This window comes from Rhinolophus ferrumequinum, chromosome 15 (assembly GCF_004115265.2).
Source record: "Rhinolophus ferrumequinum isolate MPI-CBG mRhiFer1 chromosome 15, mRhiFer1_v1.p, whole genome shotgun sequence".
NCBI classification, from domain to species: Eukaryota; Metazoa; Chordata; class Mammalia; order Chiroptera; family Rhinolophidae; genus Rhinolophus; species Rhinolophus ferrumequinum.
Window position 1 is genome coordinate 24,641,788 of NC_046298.1, and position 19,801 is coordinate 24,661,588.

At 44.4% G+C, this 19,801-nt stretch overlaps 1 protein-coding gene across 1 annotated transcript in view; it reads left to right on the plus strand.

Annotated features, from left to right (window-relative positions):
• Nucleotides 1-19,801, plus strand: part of VAT1L (vesicle amine transport 1 like) — a 144,669-nt gene that overhangs the window by 52,981 nt on the left and 71,887 nt on the right. Inside the window, exons 4-5 of the mRNA XM_033128944.1 lie at nucleotides 10,803-10,945; nucleotides 18,802-18,905. Of these exons, the coding sequence (XP_032984835.1) occupies nucleotides 10,803-10,945; nucleotides 18,802-18,905 (247 nt within the window). The remainder of the gene's footprint in view (nucleotides 1-10,802; nucleotides 10,946-18,801; nucleotides 18,906-19,801) is intronic.

A 19,801-nucleotide genomic window follows, 5' to 3' on the forward strand; every position in this document is an offset into this window, starting at 1 on the left:
TATTATTTCTAAAAAATTGGCGAACCCAGGGAGGGGCAGTCTCTCCCCAGCCACAAAGGTTTTGAAGATGTTGAAACATCATTAATAGACAGACAATTTTAAAAATTTAACACAATATATTAATAGATACCCACATCCAGTTGCCAGAGCTCACAGCTATGCCTGCCAGGAGGTAAGGGACTGGGGCGTGGTGACCACAAATGAACCCTTCCAACCCAGCTACCTGCCCTGCAGTGGGCTATCCTAAACCCCCAAAGCCCTGAGAAAAAGTTGCTTAACCTGGACCTCGTAGGCTGAAGATCATAACAGCATGCATATATCTGTTATGTGTAAGAAGTGTAAGAAGAACAAAAAAGCCCTAAAATTTACTGAGCATCTGCTCTGTGCCCAGCATGGTGTTAAGTACTCTAGTCTGTACTGACCCACACTTTGCACATATTCCATTTCATAGATGAGACAACTGAGGCTCAGAGAGGGAAAGTATCTTTCCAAAGTCACACAGCCCATCAGTGGTATACCGAGGTTTCGAATCCAGGTTTGCCTGACTCAGAATGTGCTCAATTTCACTAGTTATCAGGGAAAAGCAAGTCAAAAGCACAAGGAGATGTCACCTCCTCACACCTGTGAGGGCGGTATTATCAAAACAGAAGAAAAGATAACAAGCGTTGGCGAGGATATGGAGAAAAGGAAACCCTCATGCACTGTTGGTGGGAATGTAAGTTGGTGCAGCCACTACGGAAAACAGTATGGTGGTTCCCCAAAAAATGTAAACTTCTGGGTATTTGTCCAAAAGAGTTGAAATTGGGATCTTGAGGGGATAGCTGCACCCCCGTGTTCACTGCAGCTTTATATATGATAGCCAAGATATAGAAACAACCCAATTGTCCATGAACAGATGAGTGGATGAAAAACTGTGGTCTAGACACAATGGAATATCTCTCAGCCTTTAAAGAGAAGGAAATTCTGCCATCTGCCACAACGTGGATGAACCTGAAGGACAGTATGCTAAGGGAAATAAGTCCGACACAGAAAAACAAATCCTGCATGATCCCACTTACATCAGGAATCTGAAAGAGTCAAACTCAGAGAAGCCGAGAGCAGAATGGTGGTTACCAGGGGCTGGGGGCAGGGGGACTGGTGAGCTGTTGGAGGAAGGGCACGTAGTCTGAGTTTCACAGAATGAGTACGTCCTAGACATCCACTGAATGGCATTGCGTGTATAGTGAATAACACCGTGTGGCATCCTTACGAGTTTGTAAGAAGGTAGATCTCCTGTTATATGTTATCACCAAAAAAAAAAAAAAAAAATAGAAAAAAAGAGGGAAGCAGGAAAGTTTAGCAGTGATGGTGACATTCACATGGATGTATACTTATCTTCAAACTCATCAAGATGTATATGTTAAATACATACAGCTTTTTCCTCTACATCGGTCACACCTCAATTTTAGAAAAGTTCATATTGTCCTTTCCCTGGGTGCTGAGCTGCCGCATGTAGGCCCCCAGAAATGCCATGGCCCAGCCACTCCTGTTCGTGGGAGCAACTCGAGGTACAAAGGGCTGAAACGTCAGAAGGAGGATCAGGACTCAGCTTTCTGCGCTTGTGTGTCCAAGGCTCCCTTCTGCGTCGGCCCACTCTGGGTCTTCTTCTAAAAGAGGGGAACTCCTACATTCTGTTTCCTGGCGGCCCCTCCGCTGTGTTCCTCCCAGGCCTTGTCTCGGGGCTGCCTCTCCTCACTGCGCAAACACAAATACTCCATGTCGTTTGGCCCCTCACACACACCGTGACGGAAATATGTTGGGAGGTAGGATGAAATGTGTGCAAAGTGCCGAGCACAGCACTAGACGAAGAGCAGCTAGCCAGTCAGAGCCCCTCCTTGCCTCCCTGCAGTCTCCAGACCCATGACTGTCCTGCAGCACAGGCCAGGGGTTAAGATTTTGGATGCTGAAGCCAGACAACCTGGGTCACGGCTCGTGTCTGCTGTTTACTTGCTGTGTGACTTCGGGCAGTTACACAGCTGCTTTTCGCCTCAGTTCTTTCATCTGGGAAAGGAGGACGCGGTAGTACAAGCCTCATGGGGCTCGTGATGCGGATCGAATGAGTGGGTGTTGACAGAGCATGAAGAGCTCTACCTGGCACACAGAAAGCTCTGGGCAGAGGAGGTTGAATAAATAATCCTACACTCTTCACCGCTTGGCCTGACTGCTTTTTCAACTGAGTTTCTGTGCAATGAGCTCAACCCAGGCTGAGCAGAGGAAAAGGTTGAAATAGTCACCCTTGCAGTCAACTAATGGGCCGAGCTGTGAGGGGCTGGGAAAACCTGGGGGTTCAGCAGCATAGCTGAGGCCCAGGGAGCAAGGAAGCTGGACTTCTCCAAGCACCCAGAGCTTCAGACCTTGCAAATGGGGTGGGGGGGTGGGGGGGGCGGTATTTCCTTTTTTTTTTTTTTGCATTTCTGACTCACAGGAGGCTGTGTTAGTCACGCCCTGATGTACAGGATCCCACACACGAAACCCATGTGCTGTGACGTCGACTTCAGCTAGGGCCAGAGGATTGTCACAAGGCCCTAACTGACCAAAGTGGAAGAGGGAAAACTTTATGGAGAGCTGGATCTCATCACTGGCTGCACATCCTAATTATCCAGGGAACTTATAAAATATGTACCAATAATCGGGTCTTAAATAAAATATCTGATATCAAGATATTCTGAGCATCAGGAGGGCCTTAGCATCTAAATCCTGTAGAGTGGCGTGGGGCCACTGAGGATGATCCACATCTGTGGCTCTCTGCTGGAGCCCTTGTGCTGCATCAGAATCACCTGGCAGGCTTGTTAAAACTCAGATTGCCAGGCTGCACCCCCCACCCCCAAGAGTTCCTGGGTGGGGCCTCAGAATCTGCATTTCTAACAAGTCTCCAGGTGATATTGACACTGCTGTCCTGGCATCACATATAGAGAAGCACTGATCTACATAATAAATAACAGAGAGGGAAAAAAAGGTATTGTCTACTAAGTCTCCCCCAAAAATGTGGCTACTGCTTTTCGGATTTAAAAAAGAAACAAAACAAAACAAGAGAAAAAACTTCCATACTCAAATCTTAAGCAGTTGAAAAATGCCTGTCCTGCTGTTCACTTTTTTCCCTCCTTTTCTCTCTCCTTCCTCAGCCATGTGCCCCTGAAAGCTTCTTGCTGTGGAAATTCTCCGCACGTGTATGTTGCAGGGAGTGTCATGTGTAGTTCAACAGTTTGCAGTGACAAAAGGTAAAGACAAAGGAAAGCTAATTGATTCTTACCGTGTTTCCCCGAAAATAAGACCTAGCCAGACAATCAGTTCTAATGCGCCTTTTGGAGCAAAAATTAATATAAGACCGGGTCTTATAACATTATATAAGACCCGGTCTTATATTATAGTAAAATAAGACCGGATCTTATATTAATTTTTGCTCCAAAAGGCGCATTAGAGCTGAATGCCTGGCTAAGTCTTGTTTTCGGGGAAACACAGTAGTCTGTACGAGGTGAGAACATAGAATAGTTTTTGCTACTTTAATGGCAGGTCACATGGCTCAGCCCACACAGTGGGATGTGAATTTCCTCTCCTTAAAACAATTGAGTCAACTGAATTGTTGACAGGAAAATGACAGCACTAATCTGAAAAAAAAAAAAAAATCTTTCTAACCTTGTGTCTAAATCCCAACAAGGAAGCTTGTATTGCCATAAGAAAAGCGTAAGGTAGCCAGTGTACTAGGTTTCACGATAACATTCAGTTCTCTTTTCTCGTCCAAGTACCTCTATGCATTAATGAAGATGAAAAAGCAAACTGACAATCCTTTGGAAGAAAATAGCTCACCTCACTATTTCCTTTAGGTGTCTTCTCAGTACATGCACAAGCTCATTCTGCTCATTCTTTTCCATGCTTTGACCACATGAATGGTGTGTGGTTTCCATGAGCGATTTAAAAGTCAAAACAACTTTTGGAAGAGATACACATAATTCTGTTTTTCAAGTGGACTCAGAAATGGTCAAGTTAGCAAGAGAGGGTTCCATTTTTCACCAAGCTTAGGGAAAGGAGTAAACTTTCATTCTCTTTGGGGGCTTCTTCACACAGACTCTCTTGAGCCCAGCTAAAGGACCAGTCAGAGTGACCTACAAGTTCTAGAACTGGAGAGACCATAGAGATCATCAAGTTCAAGTTCCCACTTTATCTGGTCTCTCCCACATGATTTAGTGCATGCCCTCATTTTCTGCACATTCGCAAGAATGTAGTGCACCAATGTGGATTGATGCTGGTGTTCTCACCCTATTGGTATAGGTGTATAATTGTACTTTTAATAGCATATTTTATTTTATTAATATCTGTTCCCTCTATTAGAATGCAAACTCCAAGATATACATAAAAATAAATAACTTTGTTTAGCTTCAAGCACCTCTCCTTGTGTCTAATTAGAGACATTCATTAAATAGCCCTATCAGGATAGAATGAATGACTCAACGAAGTAACAGAGAGGCTGAGATTCAAAGAAGGACTAGAATCAGCCAGGGGAAAAGAAAGGAGGAAGGATTCGAGGCAGCGGAAATTGCATGTGCAAAGGTTCCGTGGTGAGAGAGGGAGTGCCCCTTAGCAAAGACTGAGCGTTTTTCCATATATCAAAGCTAGAGTCCTGGTATACAATCAGAAACCTGGCTGCGGAGATAAATAGTTTCTGCATTATAGACATCCTTCTAAGCAAACCATTTTTTATCTCTTCCTTAGTTGACTCGCTGATGCTGAATCCTGAATCTCAGTGCACTGAGGTATCATCTATCCTAAATTTCCATTTAGGAGGTGACCAGAATTTCAACCAGGCTCAGGCCTAAATCCAAGACAGTTATAGCTAACGGGTATTTTTTGAGCACTTAGTATGTTCTAGGCAATGTACTAAGCCTTCTGTGTAGATGTATTTGGTCTTATAATCATTTGTCTACTATGCCTAGCCTTTCTGAACTAGGATCTTGCTTTGAACTGCCAGTCTGTTGATGAGTCAGATTACGTAAGACAGCTCTCTTGTAACTACCATTCCCGGATTTCTCACTGTCTATGCTCTGCTTGAGGGAACCTCAAGAGCCCTGAAATTTGGACTGGGCTGGTTGAAATACGTTCACCTGTATGAACCTGAGACACGCTATCCAAACAGTGGATCAATGAAGCCTTCCAGATTGATGCGAAGGACCCATGGTTTTTCTCTAAGACTTCAGTTCCATGTCACCAACTTGAGTGCTTCTCTGGATGGATAAGAAAACTAAATAGAGTGGCCTTGCCCCTGAGTTTGACTCTCTGCTGTATCATTTACAAGCCATCCAACCTTAGACAAGTTCCTTTCCCTCTCGGAATCCCCATATTCAGGTATAAAAGGGAAACAAAAATATTCTACGAGTGGTTTAAGGATTTAACGAAGCCCTTTAGCACAGTACCTGGCTTGTGGTGAGACAAAAGGAGCCGCAGCTGCTGTTCCCGCTGTATTGTTAGCCACAGCGACGAAAAGCAGAGGCTTGCTGTAGAATTCTTACATTCTGAGGAAGGAAAGGAAAATCAATTAAAAACAAGTACATGCATATCTCCATTTACTGCTATTGCTCGGAGAATGGATTGTCTTGTTCATTTTATGTTCTGGGTCTGCAGGTAAATTGCAAAATCCTTTCTATTGAAAATTCATTTTGTCTTCCACAAATGTTATTGAGTCTATGCCATTTGCTGGGCACGTGGGAGAAACAAGGATAAATTAGGTGACAATCCTGCACTCACCTTGGGAGTTGGAGAAGGGAGAGTACAGATTTTCTATACATGTGAGGGAAAGCACTGTTCTGCTTAAATGCAGAATGATGAACATTGTTTACTTTAGACATTGAGGGTCTTGCAAGGGCCAGTCACTGCCTGACTGAATTAATGCAGAGCTAAAAGGTGGGGGGGGGGGTATGCTGCAAATAGATGTGCACTGGATTTGTATTTTCCGCCTGTTATTTACATATACTTATATATTATAATAATTATATATTACGTATACATATAACAATCATATTCGTTATGAATTACAGCAGTGCCCTCTTATCCACGGTGGGTGCAGTCCATGACCCCCCAGCGGACGTCTGAAACTGCATAGTATCGAATCCTATATATACTATGGTTTTTCTTATACATATGTACCTATGATAAATTTTAATTGATACATTAGGCACAGTAAGAGATTAACAATAATAATAAAATAGAACAATGATAACAAAATAAAAATTACTTAGACACAAGCATTGCAACACGGTGACAGTTGATCTGATAACCAAGAGGACACCTAAGTGACTAATGGAAAGGGATCGTGTACAGTGTGGATATGCTGCCCAAAGGGATGAGTCACAGCCTGGGCGGGACGGAGCGGGACAGGCAGGGATTTCATGGCACTCCTCAGAAAGGTGCACGGTTTAAAACTTATGAATTGTTTCTTTCTGGAATTTCCATTTAATATCTCCGAATTGTGGTTGACTGCAGGTAACTGAAACTGTGGAAAACAAAACCGCAGATAAGGGAGGACAACGGTATTATTATGCTAATTACATATGATAAATGGAATGTTATTATTAATTATATATGTATATGTATGTATACTAATTATACATATATACATAGAATACTAATACATTATTCTAATGACATATTATTGATATATATAATTGTATCTGACAATTATTGTATTGTATATGACATATAAAATATTCATAATATTATCTATTAAATAATGAGATAAATATATAAGTAACCCAGTCACTTCTATCATCTCATTTTTCTACCACATGTATCTTTCTCTTAAAAATGGAAAATGGTCAAGTTCTGGGTCAGAGATTGGACGTATTGATTAAGTCTCTGCTTTGTTCCCGCTCTGCACTTTGGAGGACACAGAAATCTGCAAAATGATGACGGGGCTTCCTCACTACATCAAACTCCTCTAATGTCTCCAGCATCCGTTCAAAAGCTTTAGCGAACACCTGCTATGTGACAGGCCCTGGGGTACAGGGCCGAATGAAACACAGTCCCTGAACCACGTGGCGCTCACAGATGGGTCAGTTAGTAGCCACAGATGGTTGTGGTGGCTGCTGTCTTGGAGGAAAGAACCACAGGTCTATGGTGGTACAAAAAGAGGCAAGAGACTGCCTGGGACGCTGGGGAGGGAGATGCCTCAGGGGACGTGGCTATGATCTTGAAGATGTGGAAGGACTGGCATGACAGGCAGGGGAAACGCATGTGAGAAAATCAGCGTGACGCGAAGATAGCATGACGCATTCAGGAGCTGGCGGTGCGATGGTGATGGCGCTCCTACTGCTGATATAATAAAAACACCAAGAAGACCAGTCAGGGTAGTCATAGTAGTAGCAACGGCAAATGTTGATGGCATTCGCTGTTCTAAGCCCTTAGATGCATTATGTTATATAATCCCACAACAGTCTCAGAGTATACATAGTATTGCTCTCCACATATTAAGACAAGGGACTAGACGGACCGATATGTGACTCACAGTTGTACAGCTGATAAGCACAACAGGCCACCGTCTGCCACAACTCATCCTCGTGGCCTGGGACCAGGTACCTAACCTCTGTAAACCTTAGCTTCTCCCTCAGTAACATAAGGTTCAGAGCTCATTCTGAGACAGCTGTGGGAGGGATGAAGGCTGCAGAGGGCCATGCTCCTGGGGAATGTCAGTCAGTGATGGCTCAGGCTCTGTATGTTGCTAGGGAGCGGATGTTGGAAGAGTGGAGGGAAATCATGTTAATGAGATAGACTGGGTCGGGTCCAGGAAGGCTGGCCTTGGGCAATAAAGTGAAAGGTATGCATTTCATTCTCAAAGCCATGATAGGCACGGGGAAGCTTTGAAACAAATAGTGAAATGCTCAGTGTTGTGTAAGAGAAAAAGCACTCTGCCCACAGTGTAAAATACACTTGGCAATAGCCAGGCCAGCTAGGAGAGTGTTGCCATAATCTGGGAGAAAAAGTCTGAGAGTCACAAGGGATGTTGAGTGTAAATAACACACTTGCTGACTCATTGAATGTGAGGGTGAGGGCAGAAGAAGAATCCAGATTAACCCCATAATGCTTGGCTTTAGGGATGGGTGAATGGTGCGATTCCATCCACCGAGGCAGGAAATGCAGTAAGAGGAGTGTTAAGGGTTGAATCATGCCCCCCCACACACACACATATTCATACGGTGAAGTCCTAATCCCCAACACCTTAGAATGTGCCCTCAAATACAGGTAGGGTCTTTCCAGAGGTAATCAGGTTAAAATGAGGTCATCGGGGTGGGCCCTAATCCAATATGACTAGCATCTATTTTACATGAAGGGACAATATGGACACAGGAACACATAGAGGAAAGACCATGTGAAGACACAGGAAGAAGACAGCCGTCAATAAGCCAGGGAGAGAGGCCTGGATCAGCTCTCTTCTCTCTTTCCCTCACAGCCATTAGAAGGAACCAACCCACCAACACCTTGATTTTGGACATCTAGCCGCCAGATCTGTGAAACAATAATTTATGTTGTTTATTCTACCCAGTTTGTAGTACTTTGTTCTAAAAGTCTTAAACTAATATAAGGAGTAACTCAGTTGGAGATGGCTCTGAGTTATGTTTTAGATCAGTTGAGTTGGACGCATTGTTTTTGAAACCTAGGTGGCGCTAGGTGCCAAAATGGTAGTTCAATACAAAAGTCTGGGACGCAGTGAGGGGCTTGGGAGTAGAATTAGAGATTAAGGTGTGTCAATCATTTCTGACATTCTAGCATCTATAGCACAGTGTGACTAGTACATAATAGGGATTTGGAAAATAGTTGAGTGGATAAATATCATGTTTGCTTAAGGACAGAGGGCAGAAGGGACTACACAGATATTGGAACTGGTTCTTATCTCCATCCCAGCATGAAAAAGGTTAACTCAAGCCCTGTTGAATTTTAGAGGATTGCTACGTCGGTTACTGATATTTACATTCAGTAATTAGGGTAGTTCCCTCTTTGTTCTCTAAAATCAGGGGATAAAAAAACTTAACCAAATAGCAAAGCTATTTTTGGAATGGAGAATTATAGCCTGTCTGGAGTCTTAGCTTCACACCCATGTTCTGAAATGTTGACCTCCAAGTGAGTATGTCCATGCTGTGTCCATTTTAAGTAGCAATTTAAAAGTCTGCTTAGCTTAAATGTCAAAATAAATGGACAACATGGCACAATAGAAAATGGCAATAACTGGAAATCAGGAGACCTTGCTTTAAATCTCAGATCTGTCTCTGAAGAACTGGGTCACCTTAACCTTCCTGAGTTCCCTTCCCTCATCCACAAAATAAAAATGGAAGGAGGTAATTGGATGATCTTCCAACTCTGACATTCTGATTCTCTCAATGTTGTCTTTAATTGTGAATGTTGGAAGAATTCAATTTCCGCAAATTGACCTGCCAATCTAATTGAGTCCACCAATCTGAAAGTATGTAAATAAAGCTAGAGGTAGAAATTAGTATCACAGATGACTTTGGTAGAAAAATTTCCTTCCTTAATAATGTATGCCTCCTGGAGATAACGGATGAGATACGGGAAAGTGACAGTACTTGGTTTTAGAATGCATCTTATTTACCAGCAAATTGGGTTTTATTGGAAGGTGTCTGAATGCACATGGTCACAGAATTCAATGACGTAAATTTCTGACCATATTGGAAAAGGATATGGAAAAAATCATCCATTTCTAACTGCATTTATGATTTCTCCTGATCATTTAATATTTAAACCTCGTGCATTGGCCTTTTCTTTACATGCCTGGACATCTCAGCCCTGGTATGTAATAAGCCACTAAGGGGTACAGATGATTAAAATTTATTGAGCACCTATTAAGTGTCGTGTTTCGTGCCAGGTGTGTGGCCTGTATTACATAGTGCCTCATTTGACACCCCTGTAACCAATGCTGTCAGCCTCACTATATCTTCTCTACACTCAATTCATCATGTCAAAGGTTGTTTGCTTAGGGCTTCTGTCTGGCTGTGACAGCGTACTTGGCCCAAAAGGACAAGCCAGACATGCATAAGAGATACTGCTGTAGAAGCAACCCTCAATTGATATCAGTTGGAAATTCTGCGGATAAGTATTCCAGCTTCCTCACCACTCGGTTGCGATAACTCTGAAGTGTATTCTCCACTTGCTCACTGAGTTCTTCAGAGGGATTGACTCCCAGTTGCCCGAGGTGGATGCCGGCTCGATCACACACCCTTTATTGTACTTCTAGTTCTGTCTTGATACCCTGGTATTTCCTGCAATCTCATTCCAGATACAGTACTTGCCCCTTGGATTTTACCTCAGGGTCTGCTTCTGGGGAATCCAAACTAACACATCTCCCAAGATCCCTACGGAGCAGGGTACCATCATTGCTACTTTATATGCGGAACCCCAGGCTCAGTGTGGTTAAATAATAGGTGTTAAGTCTTGGTGTTGGGGTTTTGCTGGCTCGCGTTGACTTTTCTCTACACCAGTGGTTCTCAACCAAGGAAGGTTTTGTTCCCCAGGGGACATTTTGAACTGCCTGGAAACATTTTGGTTTGTCAAAAGGGGGGACATGGGGGTGCTCCTGCCTCCCAGTAGGTGGAGGCAGGGAGGCTGCTAAACATCCCAGGCACCGGTCAGCTCCCTACAATAAAGACTAATCCAGCCTACACATGGTCAATAGTGGCAAGGTTGAGACATCCTGCTCTACACCCAGCAAGACTGGTTGTTGGGTGACAGCTCTCCTGTGTGACTTGTCTATTGTATTCCACTTCCAGGGCCAAGCTGTGGCTCAGCTGTGTTCCACTGTCCCCAATGTGACTGTCTTTGGAACAGCTTCTACTTTCAAGCACGAAGCCATTAAAGACTCTGTGACCCACCTCTTCGACAGAAATGCAGACTATGTGCAGGAAGTGAAAAGGTAAGGTGTCGGCCCGAAAGAGCTCCAGGTCGCCCCTTGCTCTTCTCTCTCTGAAAGAACAGTGGTGTTCATCTAGGAGGACTAATACCACTAATAATAGTGATAATATTAAACATCTATCGGGGGCTTAGTCGGACTAGCTCTGGACTAAATAGTCCACATTTTGAGCTGATTTAATCCTCTCAACAACCCCATTACTCTCCCCCTTTTGCGGAGGATAAAACCCAGGAACAGAGCAGGTAAGTGACTTGCAAAGCTAAGTGATAACTTGCAAAGCTCTTACGCTAGCTGATAACACTGCCTTAAGACAGAGAAGCGTAGGTCTCATTCATTCACACAACAGCCTAAGGAAACGTCCACTCCAACCTGGGTATGACAGCACCAGCGAAGGACAAAGGTGGTGACATGATCAGATTTGGGTTTTGAACAGTCACCGGTGGTGGGTAGAGAATGAATGGGGGCGGGGTGGAGGCCAGAGGTAGGGAGGTCAGTCTGCCAGCTGTTGCGGTCACCCAGGAGGACGCTAGCCTATAACATGACCCACTTATAATCCGGAAGGTATTGATCATGGCCATGAGCACGTCCCTACAGGGACTCAGATGGCAAACCCAGCTGCCACCACCCGCTCAGGTGATTGGTGCACGTCACTCCTTCTGCTGCTCAGAGCTGGAGGCTGATGGTTAGGTTCAGCTCCCCTCACAGCTCCGGACGGAATTCAGGGATGTCCCAGAGCCAGTGTTTCTGTAGTTTCATTTCTCAGCCCTACATTATAAGGTGCAAAGGAATTAAGTTGTCCAGGTAGCATCATAATAATAGCAGCAGAATTTTCTCCAAGTGACACAGTAAGATAGAAAATTGAAGGACAAATGGGTAGGCGATCTGGCTGTTTGAGGTGACAGCTTTAGACCAGAGTAAGTGAAACTCGGGAAGTTTCTTAGAAATGAGAGTCTTCAGATAATCTCAGTTTTCAGGATTGTTTTTAAATTTTTGATGTAGAGATTTACACGTAATTTAAAGTTGTCCCAATATTTCCAGTGGGACGTGAACCGAGAGCTTTAAAGCTAGATATTAGAAGTTCGCTGCCTGGTTCTCAGATGTCTAGAGATTGCAGGCATACTTTAAAGACTTCCTAGATATACCTTTGCCTATTTTCATAACCCGCAGGTAGCTTTTCCTTCTTTTAGCTAGCATCACTCAAGCTGTGGTCTGAATAATGGCAATATGTACCACTATCCCGTCGACAATCTTTTCTTCCATCCTCATAATATTATTGTAAGCATCCTTCCCTTTATTCATGCACCGACCGCTTACTAAATACTGAATGTCTGTGATGGGCCAGAATGGTGCCAGGGCTGGGCCTCCAGCAAAACCACCTTGAGAGTCACTGTCTTCAGGGAGTTTGAGTCCAGGTGAGGAAGAGGGAACAAAAGAAATAGTTTTAAAATTCACTGATTTACTCTTTGGCTATGTGACCTGCTGGAGAAATGCAAGGTACTAGGAAACATACTGCAGATGGGAAATCAGACACATCAGCCATCAAAGAGGGAGATTTGGGCTGAGAATCGAAGGGTGAAAATTTGGCCAAACGAAGAGCATTTCTGACTATAGGCAGTGGTACGTGCTCGGGCCCAGGTGAGAAAGGGTTGGTCAATTCAAGAATCTGAAAGGAGACCAACGCAGCCAGAGGTAGTAGAATGTGGGAAGTATTGAGGGAAGAGGAGGGGCAGCTCTTGTCAGAAGTGACAGTCCGTGACCAGGGGGCTCCTGTTCTCCCCACTTCTCATATACCTGCTCCCTCCCCTTGTCCGCTGTCCTGGACCTGCTACCCTTAGCCCCTGATTCCATGATTTCTACTGACTGTCAGGAGAGCAGAAGGCAACAGCATCTGAGACCTACCTCACTACCACCTTCTTTCAAAGAGGATTTCCAACAATTCTTTGTGTTTCTAAGTAGAGACCCTAGAATCAGGCTAAAAATGACTGGGGATCTGCAAATATGTTGATTCCCTCTGTCTCACGAATTCTAAGCTCAGGAAATAATCAAAGAGAAGAGAAAAGCAACAGGTCCACAGTCGCCTACTGCAGAGCCAAGCACTGCTTCTGATTCCCCGTAGGTGCTCAGCATATGCCTGCGGGGTGAATTGTAGCATTGTCTGCAATCCTGCAAATGCAGAAGCAGCCTCCATTATCAACAGAAAGGAAACAGTTCAGTAGATTATGCTGCACCCACACGCTTGAGTATTATGCAGCCTCTAAAAAAAGATAACTATGAAGCTGTCACAAAACGGGAAAAAAAGAAAAAAAAAAACAACCCGTGGTAGCATAGTGAGTGAAAAAAGCAGAATGCCAAATTCCATCCACACTGTGATCGCGGCTTTGTATAAATTATTGGCTCAAAGGGACAGAAAAAGGAAGGAAAGGGAGAAAAAAATCCAACCACTAACATGCAATCGGAGTGGAATGTGGAGCCCTTTCTCTTTAGTTTTTTGATCATGGATATTATTTGTTATACTATTATGTGTGTGGTAAACTAGAAAAAATAATAACAGAATTCCTTGAGATGAAAACTCTTTTATAAACCATTCATTCGGTAAGCTGCTTTTGAACACATTCTCAGCCTTGAGCCAGGCATTGTACAGGGACTAGGGAGCAATTATTTATGATACAGACCTAACCTTTACATCACTTTCTCCTTCTTTGGGAGGAGAGCGATGACTATGCTTAAAACCAAGTGGAAGAGTTAGAAGCCTTGAATCGTGGGCAGCTGACGATAAGAGCCACAAAAATAAAGAGGAGAGAAAAACCAGAGAGAGTGCCAGGGTGGATAGCCCCTGAGGGGGCTGCTTGAAAGATGGGGGTGCTTGAAAAGGGGTGCTTGAAATCATTCAGTAGGCAGAGGAGGAAGCAGGGAGGAGTCCCAGGCAAGGAGAATGAGCCCAGGGCACGGTGGATAGTACCACCAGGCTTTGCTAGTCTCCTCTCACTCTGCTGAACACTTTGATTAGACCATTTTATGTGGACCTCAGACAATCCTGCAAGTGAACCTTTGTCCTTTACAGAAACTGAGACTTAGTGGAAATTAATGAGCGTGCCCTCAGCTGGGGAAAAGAAAAGAGAAAGTGATGAAGAATTCCTAGAGACGGTATCGTTAAGTACATGTGGAAGCCACTAATAGTAAACAGTTGCTAAGAAGCATACTGTGTGCCGGTGCCTGGAATAGCCTATCCCTCCATCATGAGCTTGGAGGTGATGGTTAAAGCTATGGCACATGTGAGTTCTCCGAGGAAAGGGAATTCCGAAAGAGAACTGAGGGGTGAGCCAAGGATCCAATCGGAAATGAAAGTTACAATTCAGCGGAATTAATTTGGCAAAGTGGAAGGGTTTCTCTCCCAGTAACGGCTCTGTGGGACCTGCCACCATTCAAGAGAAATTCTTCACTAATCCAGGTGGGTGGGAAGCAAAGAGGTGGCATTCAGAATAAAGGGGTTGGGGACCAAGGGAGGACAGACCTGTCAGTCTCGGATCAGCAATTCCAAAATATCTTGCTGCTGAATCTGGCCCAGAGAATTCCTGCACTAGGGCTACTGGTGTTTGTTTAAAATCTACAGAGATTGATGACAAGAGAAGGCAGACATAGCAAGTGTGGTATTTGGCCCTCTGTGCTCACCCTCTCCATGTTTATGTAATTGTGATTAGACATGTACAGGCAAGGTGGACACCCCCAGAAACTGGGGACCTTAGAAATGAGGATGACACTGTGTCGCTGAGAAGTTACCTTGCTCTGCTCGTGCTTTTTACAATCATTCCATTGAAAGGAGCTGCTAGCAGGAGCTTGTGAGCTACTAGATGGCAGGAATAAACTTGAGCCTCCATCTGTGTAATTCCCAGTTCAGCACACACAGAGCCTCACAGAAAGTGAACACTTCCTGAATGTTTGTCCCGTGGCTGGAAATTTAGGGCAAGTGTGTAGGACCCTGACCTTGGACCTCTCCTATCAGCTAGGATGAAAAAAAAGCAGATTGAAAATAGAAACCTCTAGGCCTGCCTGTACGGAAAAACATGGTCTAATTCTGCATATATGTGTATTTATTTTAAAAGACAAAGTTTAAGCCCAAATTCTTCAAAGACTAAATTAAGTTGATGGCTCCCCAGAGCTGCTTGCTAAAGCAGTACTTCCATAATTATACTGGTCTGAACATTTATTATGTCTTAAATTCAGAGCGGTGAAAAAGCCATCGGCATTGCTGTTAAACTAGACCAGCCTTTAAATTCCAGCTGTGCTAGTTATGTAAGCTTGGGCAAGGCATTGCTTTTGTGAGCCTTTATTTCTTCACCGAAAAGGTGGAGGAGTTAAAAATGCCTGTCTCCAAATATATGGTGATGGAAGGAGAACTGACTCTGGGTGGTGAACACACAATGGGATTTATAGATGATGTAATACAGAATTGTACACCTGAAATCTATGTAATTTTACTAACAATTGTCACCCCAATAAATTAAAAAGAAAAATGCCCGTCTCATAGGCTGGTCATGATGATTAATTATGAAATTCTTGGTATACAGTAGAATTCAAAAAATGTGTCCTTTGAAGGAAGCACAGGTAGAGAGATGTGGGATACTAGTCTAACATGTTTTCTTCATTTCTTTCATTTATTCATTTACGTATCCATTTAATCATTAATTCATACAATCAATCATTATTTCTTGGGAACCAATGCTATGTCCAGCAGGTTGAGAAGGGCTGAGGACACAAATTAGCAGCACAAATGTGCTTCCTGTGTCATGGGGCTTCTATTTTGGTGGAAGAGACAGTCAGTGAATAAGTAGAATACTGACAGCCCATGATAGATACTAAAAAGTATCTCTAGACACTAACGCATAAAGGGAGCTAAAATAGATATAACTTGGGGGTGGGAGCTGTCGCTTCAGATGGGGTAGTGGGTTACCGCTTCTCTGGGGCGGTCACATGTGAGTGAGACCTGAAGGATGAGAAGCAGCCAGCTCTAAGGAGAGCTGAGGAAAGGCCGTCCAGGCAGAGATTATAGCATGTGCAAAAGCCCTGACGTAGGGTTTTAGGAAGAGCCAGAAGGTCAGCAGGCCTCGAACAATTAGTGGGGAGTGAGGGTGAGGAAGTGGGCAGGAGCTTAGAGGTCACCCTTTGCTGTGGGCCTGCCCTGCTTTCTTGCAGAACCAGAATCCAGAGGATAGAGCAACAGGCCCCCGGGGGCGGGGGGGTGGGGTGGCAACTAATACAAGAAGGTGTGTTTGGCGGGTTCTGAGAGAAAATGTGGACCCTCAAGTAGTATATAGATGTGAGGGGCATCAGGCAACAAGTGAGAAGTTGGGACTGGGCAGGTCCATTAGGAGTGCCCTGGACGGTGCGCACAGCCTAACATTTGGAACGCTGCTCCGGAGCACAGGTGGACATTCTGCAGGCCAGGAGAGAGGGTTCAGAGAAATGAAGTTTACAAGGAGGCCTTGGTGGCCCAGAAGGGTCCCACTTCCAGAGGAGTGAGCGAACTTGGCAGAAAATGGAGCTGGTAGAAGTGAGGAAGCCAGGGCTTAGTTACTCAGCCCAGGATGCAAGGCGGAGACTGCTCACCAGGGGTGAGGCATCAGCTTTGAGCCCACCTACTGCTACAGTGCGTCTGTTTCAACTCCTGCCTGCCTCTCTAGCCTCGTCTTGCAGTGAGCTCCCTGTCATTTTCTCTACTCCAGCCCTCGCAACTGGCTGCTTCCCAGTTTTCCTGCTTGCCAGGCTCCTCCCACCATGGGGCTTTTGCACATGCTGTTCCCTCTGCCTGGAACACTATTCCCACCACTCTTTACCTAGCTACCTCCTTCACCCTCCCCTCAGCACTTCTCCAGGGACACCTTCTCTGGCAGCCCCGATTAAGCACACTCTGGATTTAAATGGTCTCACAATACCTCTGTGGCATTCAGTGTTGACTTAATTTTTATTTGTATAATTATTGGTTCATGTCGGCCTAATGTAAGCTCCAAAAGAGGAGAAACCAAATCTGTTTGGGCTCATCACTATATCCCCCAGTGCCTAGTGCAGTGCCAATGCTAATATTTAATGAACACATTATTTACTAATAATAATAAAAAAATGCTGGGTTGGCTCCTGAGTAACTGGCTTAGACCGGTGGTTCTCCAAGTGTGGAGGTGGAATTAGCATCTCCTGAGAACTTGTTAGAAATGCAATTCCTTGGGCCCCACCCCTGAACAACTGAATCAGAAGCTAGGAGGAGAAGGGGAGGACGGGCAAGTTGCAATTTGTGTTTTAACCGGCCAAAGAACTCTCCAGGAGATTCTGACGCACACTTAGGTTTGAGATCCCCTGGCCGAACGTCTTAGTTCTGAACTTACAGGTGGTACTTGAAAGGACATCCCTGCTCAGATAAAAGCTCTCTTAGGTGGGAGCTAAGCTGATCATTTTGGATGCAACTTTGTAAGGGGCTAGATGTTGGGCTCGAGCGTTTTGAAGGGCACACTCACATCAAGACTCAGCTGGCGTGGGGCATGGGGCAGTGGCGGAACTCAGGAGATGCGCGTGACATTTCCTAGTGAGTGACCCTGTGGACACAGCCGTTGATCAGCACGGTAGAGCCTGCCCTTTGCTGGGGGGTGAGGGTGGGGATAGAGAAACAAAGCTGTGCGAAGACAAGACAGTCTTGCAAACTCACAAATCTGGGGATACACCATTCTTTTCTGAGCAGCGCAGGGCCCGGCCACAATTGGGAGCTCTGTGGGCATGAATATCTTCTCTACAATCTTTAGAGCCTTCCTGTTCAACAGCTCCCTCCTGCGTAATATCTTCTAACAATAGAACCCCAGTAGACGGTTGTTAAATGCATGAGTAAGTGATCGAGTGAGTGAGTGAGTGAGTGAATCAATGAATGTATAAATAAATGAATGGAAGAAAGGATCTTCTTCTTAATAGAGTATGTGGATTCTCTTGAGTCTGGAAGCTTCCATCGCTATAGGAGGAGCCTCTCTATCTAACCCTTTTCCTCTAAGACTATGTTTTAGACTGAACCTGGAGATTAGACAAGCAGAAGTTTGCAAGTTAAATTAACGTGCCTTTGATATCTTCACTGAGGAAGGATGTGGGGAGGGAAGAAAGCCAATCCCTATGAGACCGGAAGCCCCATGAAGACGGGGAACATGTTTGCTTTTTTCACCACTGTATCTCCAGCACCTTGGACAGAGCTTGCTTGGCGCATAATTCAAGCTCCACAAATGTTAATTGTCCACGACTGACTGAGTTGTGGGGTGACTGTTACCTTGTTTCCCCGAAAATAAGACCTAGCCGGACAATCAGCTCTAATGCATCTTTTGGAGCAAAAATTAATATAAGACCCAGTCTTATATTTATTATATTATGTAAGTCCCAGTCTTACAGTAAAATAAGACTGGGTCTTATGTTATCAGTCGCAACTAATGCTGGCAATGGCCCAAGCATTTCATTTGTCCCCGCACTTCATTTTTAGCACAAAGAAACATGTTAGTTCCACTTTACAAAAGACAAAGCTAAGGCTTAGAGAAGCTGAGTGAAGCAGCTAGATACAAACTGAGACTGTCTGACAGTGACCTCCATGCTTGTTCTCCTAGCTCAGGCTGGTTCCCGATATCAGTCACCAGCCAGATTCTTAGCTGCCTCCAGCTTTGTAAAATTCTTCTAGTTGGACCCAGCACGATAAATCCACCTCCCAGGCCTCTGCCCAATTCACTGCTACTCCGAGAGCTACTTCCTGATTCTGGGAGTAAACAATATGGCACAGCAAGGGAAAGGGACCGACTGTTTGGTCTTTGACAGCTTATAGTATTGTTCTTTGTCTTCTCACCATGCAGAATCTCTGCTGAAGGAGTGGACATTGTTTTGGATTGCCTCTGTGGGGACAACACAGGGAAAGGCCTCAGCCTTCTCAAACCCCTGGGAACCTACATTTTATATGGTGAGTGCTAAATTGTAGCGGGGACGTGGTCACTGCACATGTGTTTACAGACAAAAGCTCTGAAAAATGAGGCGTGTTGCTATGTTAGGGGAATGAGATTAGGGTGTTCAATTTTTTGGATGTTTCCCATAATATTGCTATTGCCATTACTTGTTTTCAATGATAAAAGTAACATATGCACCTACTGCCGTGTTATTCCCATGCGTACTTCTCATTCCAAAAGGGATAAAGCCAGACCAGTGTAGTCACTGGGATGGGACTGGACCCATGGAAAGTGGCACAGGTGGGACATACTAATGGCTTCAAAGGCACATCAAAAAATGAAGGAATGAAGGACCCACAGTAGGATGGAGAGGAGTGGCTAAGATATGGGGGGGTTAAGGGAGGTTTTTCAGTATTGGAGGTGAAATGACGAAGTCCAGACTCTCCTACCTCTAAACTACTCCTGTATGTCCCAATCGAGACCAAAGCCCTGGATGGATTGAGCACAGATCTGCTTCTGAGTCTTGGGTTTGGCGGGGATTATGAAAGACATCTGGGAGTCAGTTTTCTCTAGCAGAATGAGACTCCAGAGCCCCCTCTCCCTCTTCTTCTCTTCTTTTGAGACATGCAAACTAATTTAAATGCGAGTTGCCATGAAGTCACAAAAGCGTATTTGAAGCCAGATGTCACAGTCGAAAGCAGAATGTTAGTGGGATTCTCCAACATTTGAGATTTTTGGCACCTCTTTGCCCTGTAGGTATGATAGAAAATTGAGCCTTGGGGCTCTGTATAACTCAGAAAAAAAGACAACACCTAATTTTCCTGCTATTAGTTGAGAAGATTATAAAAGAGACATTGGAGAGGTGTAAATATTCAAGCATCTTTTTGTTTTCATTAAATCTTATGAAAGAAAG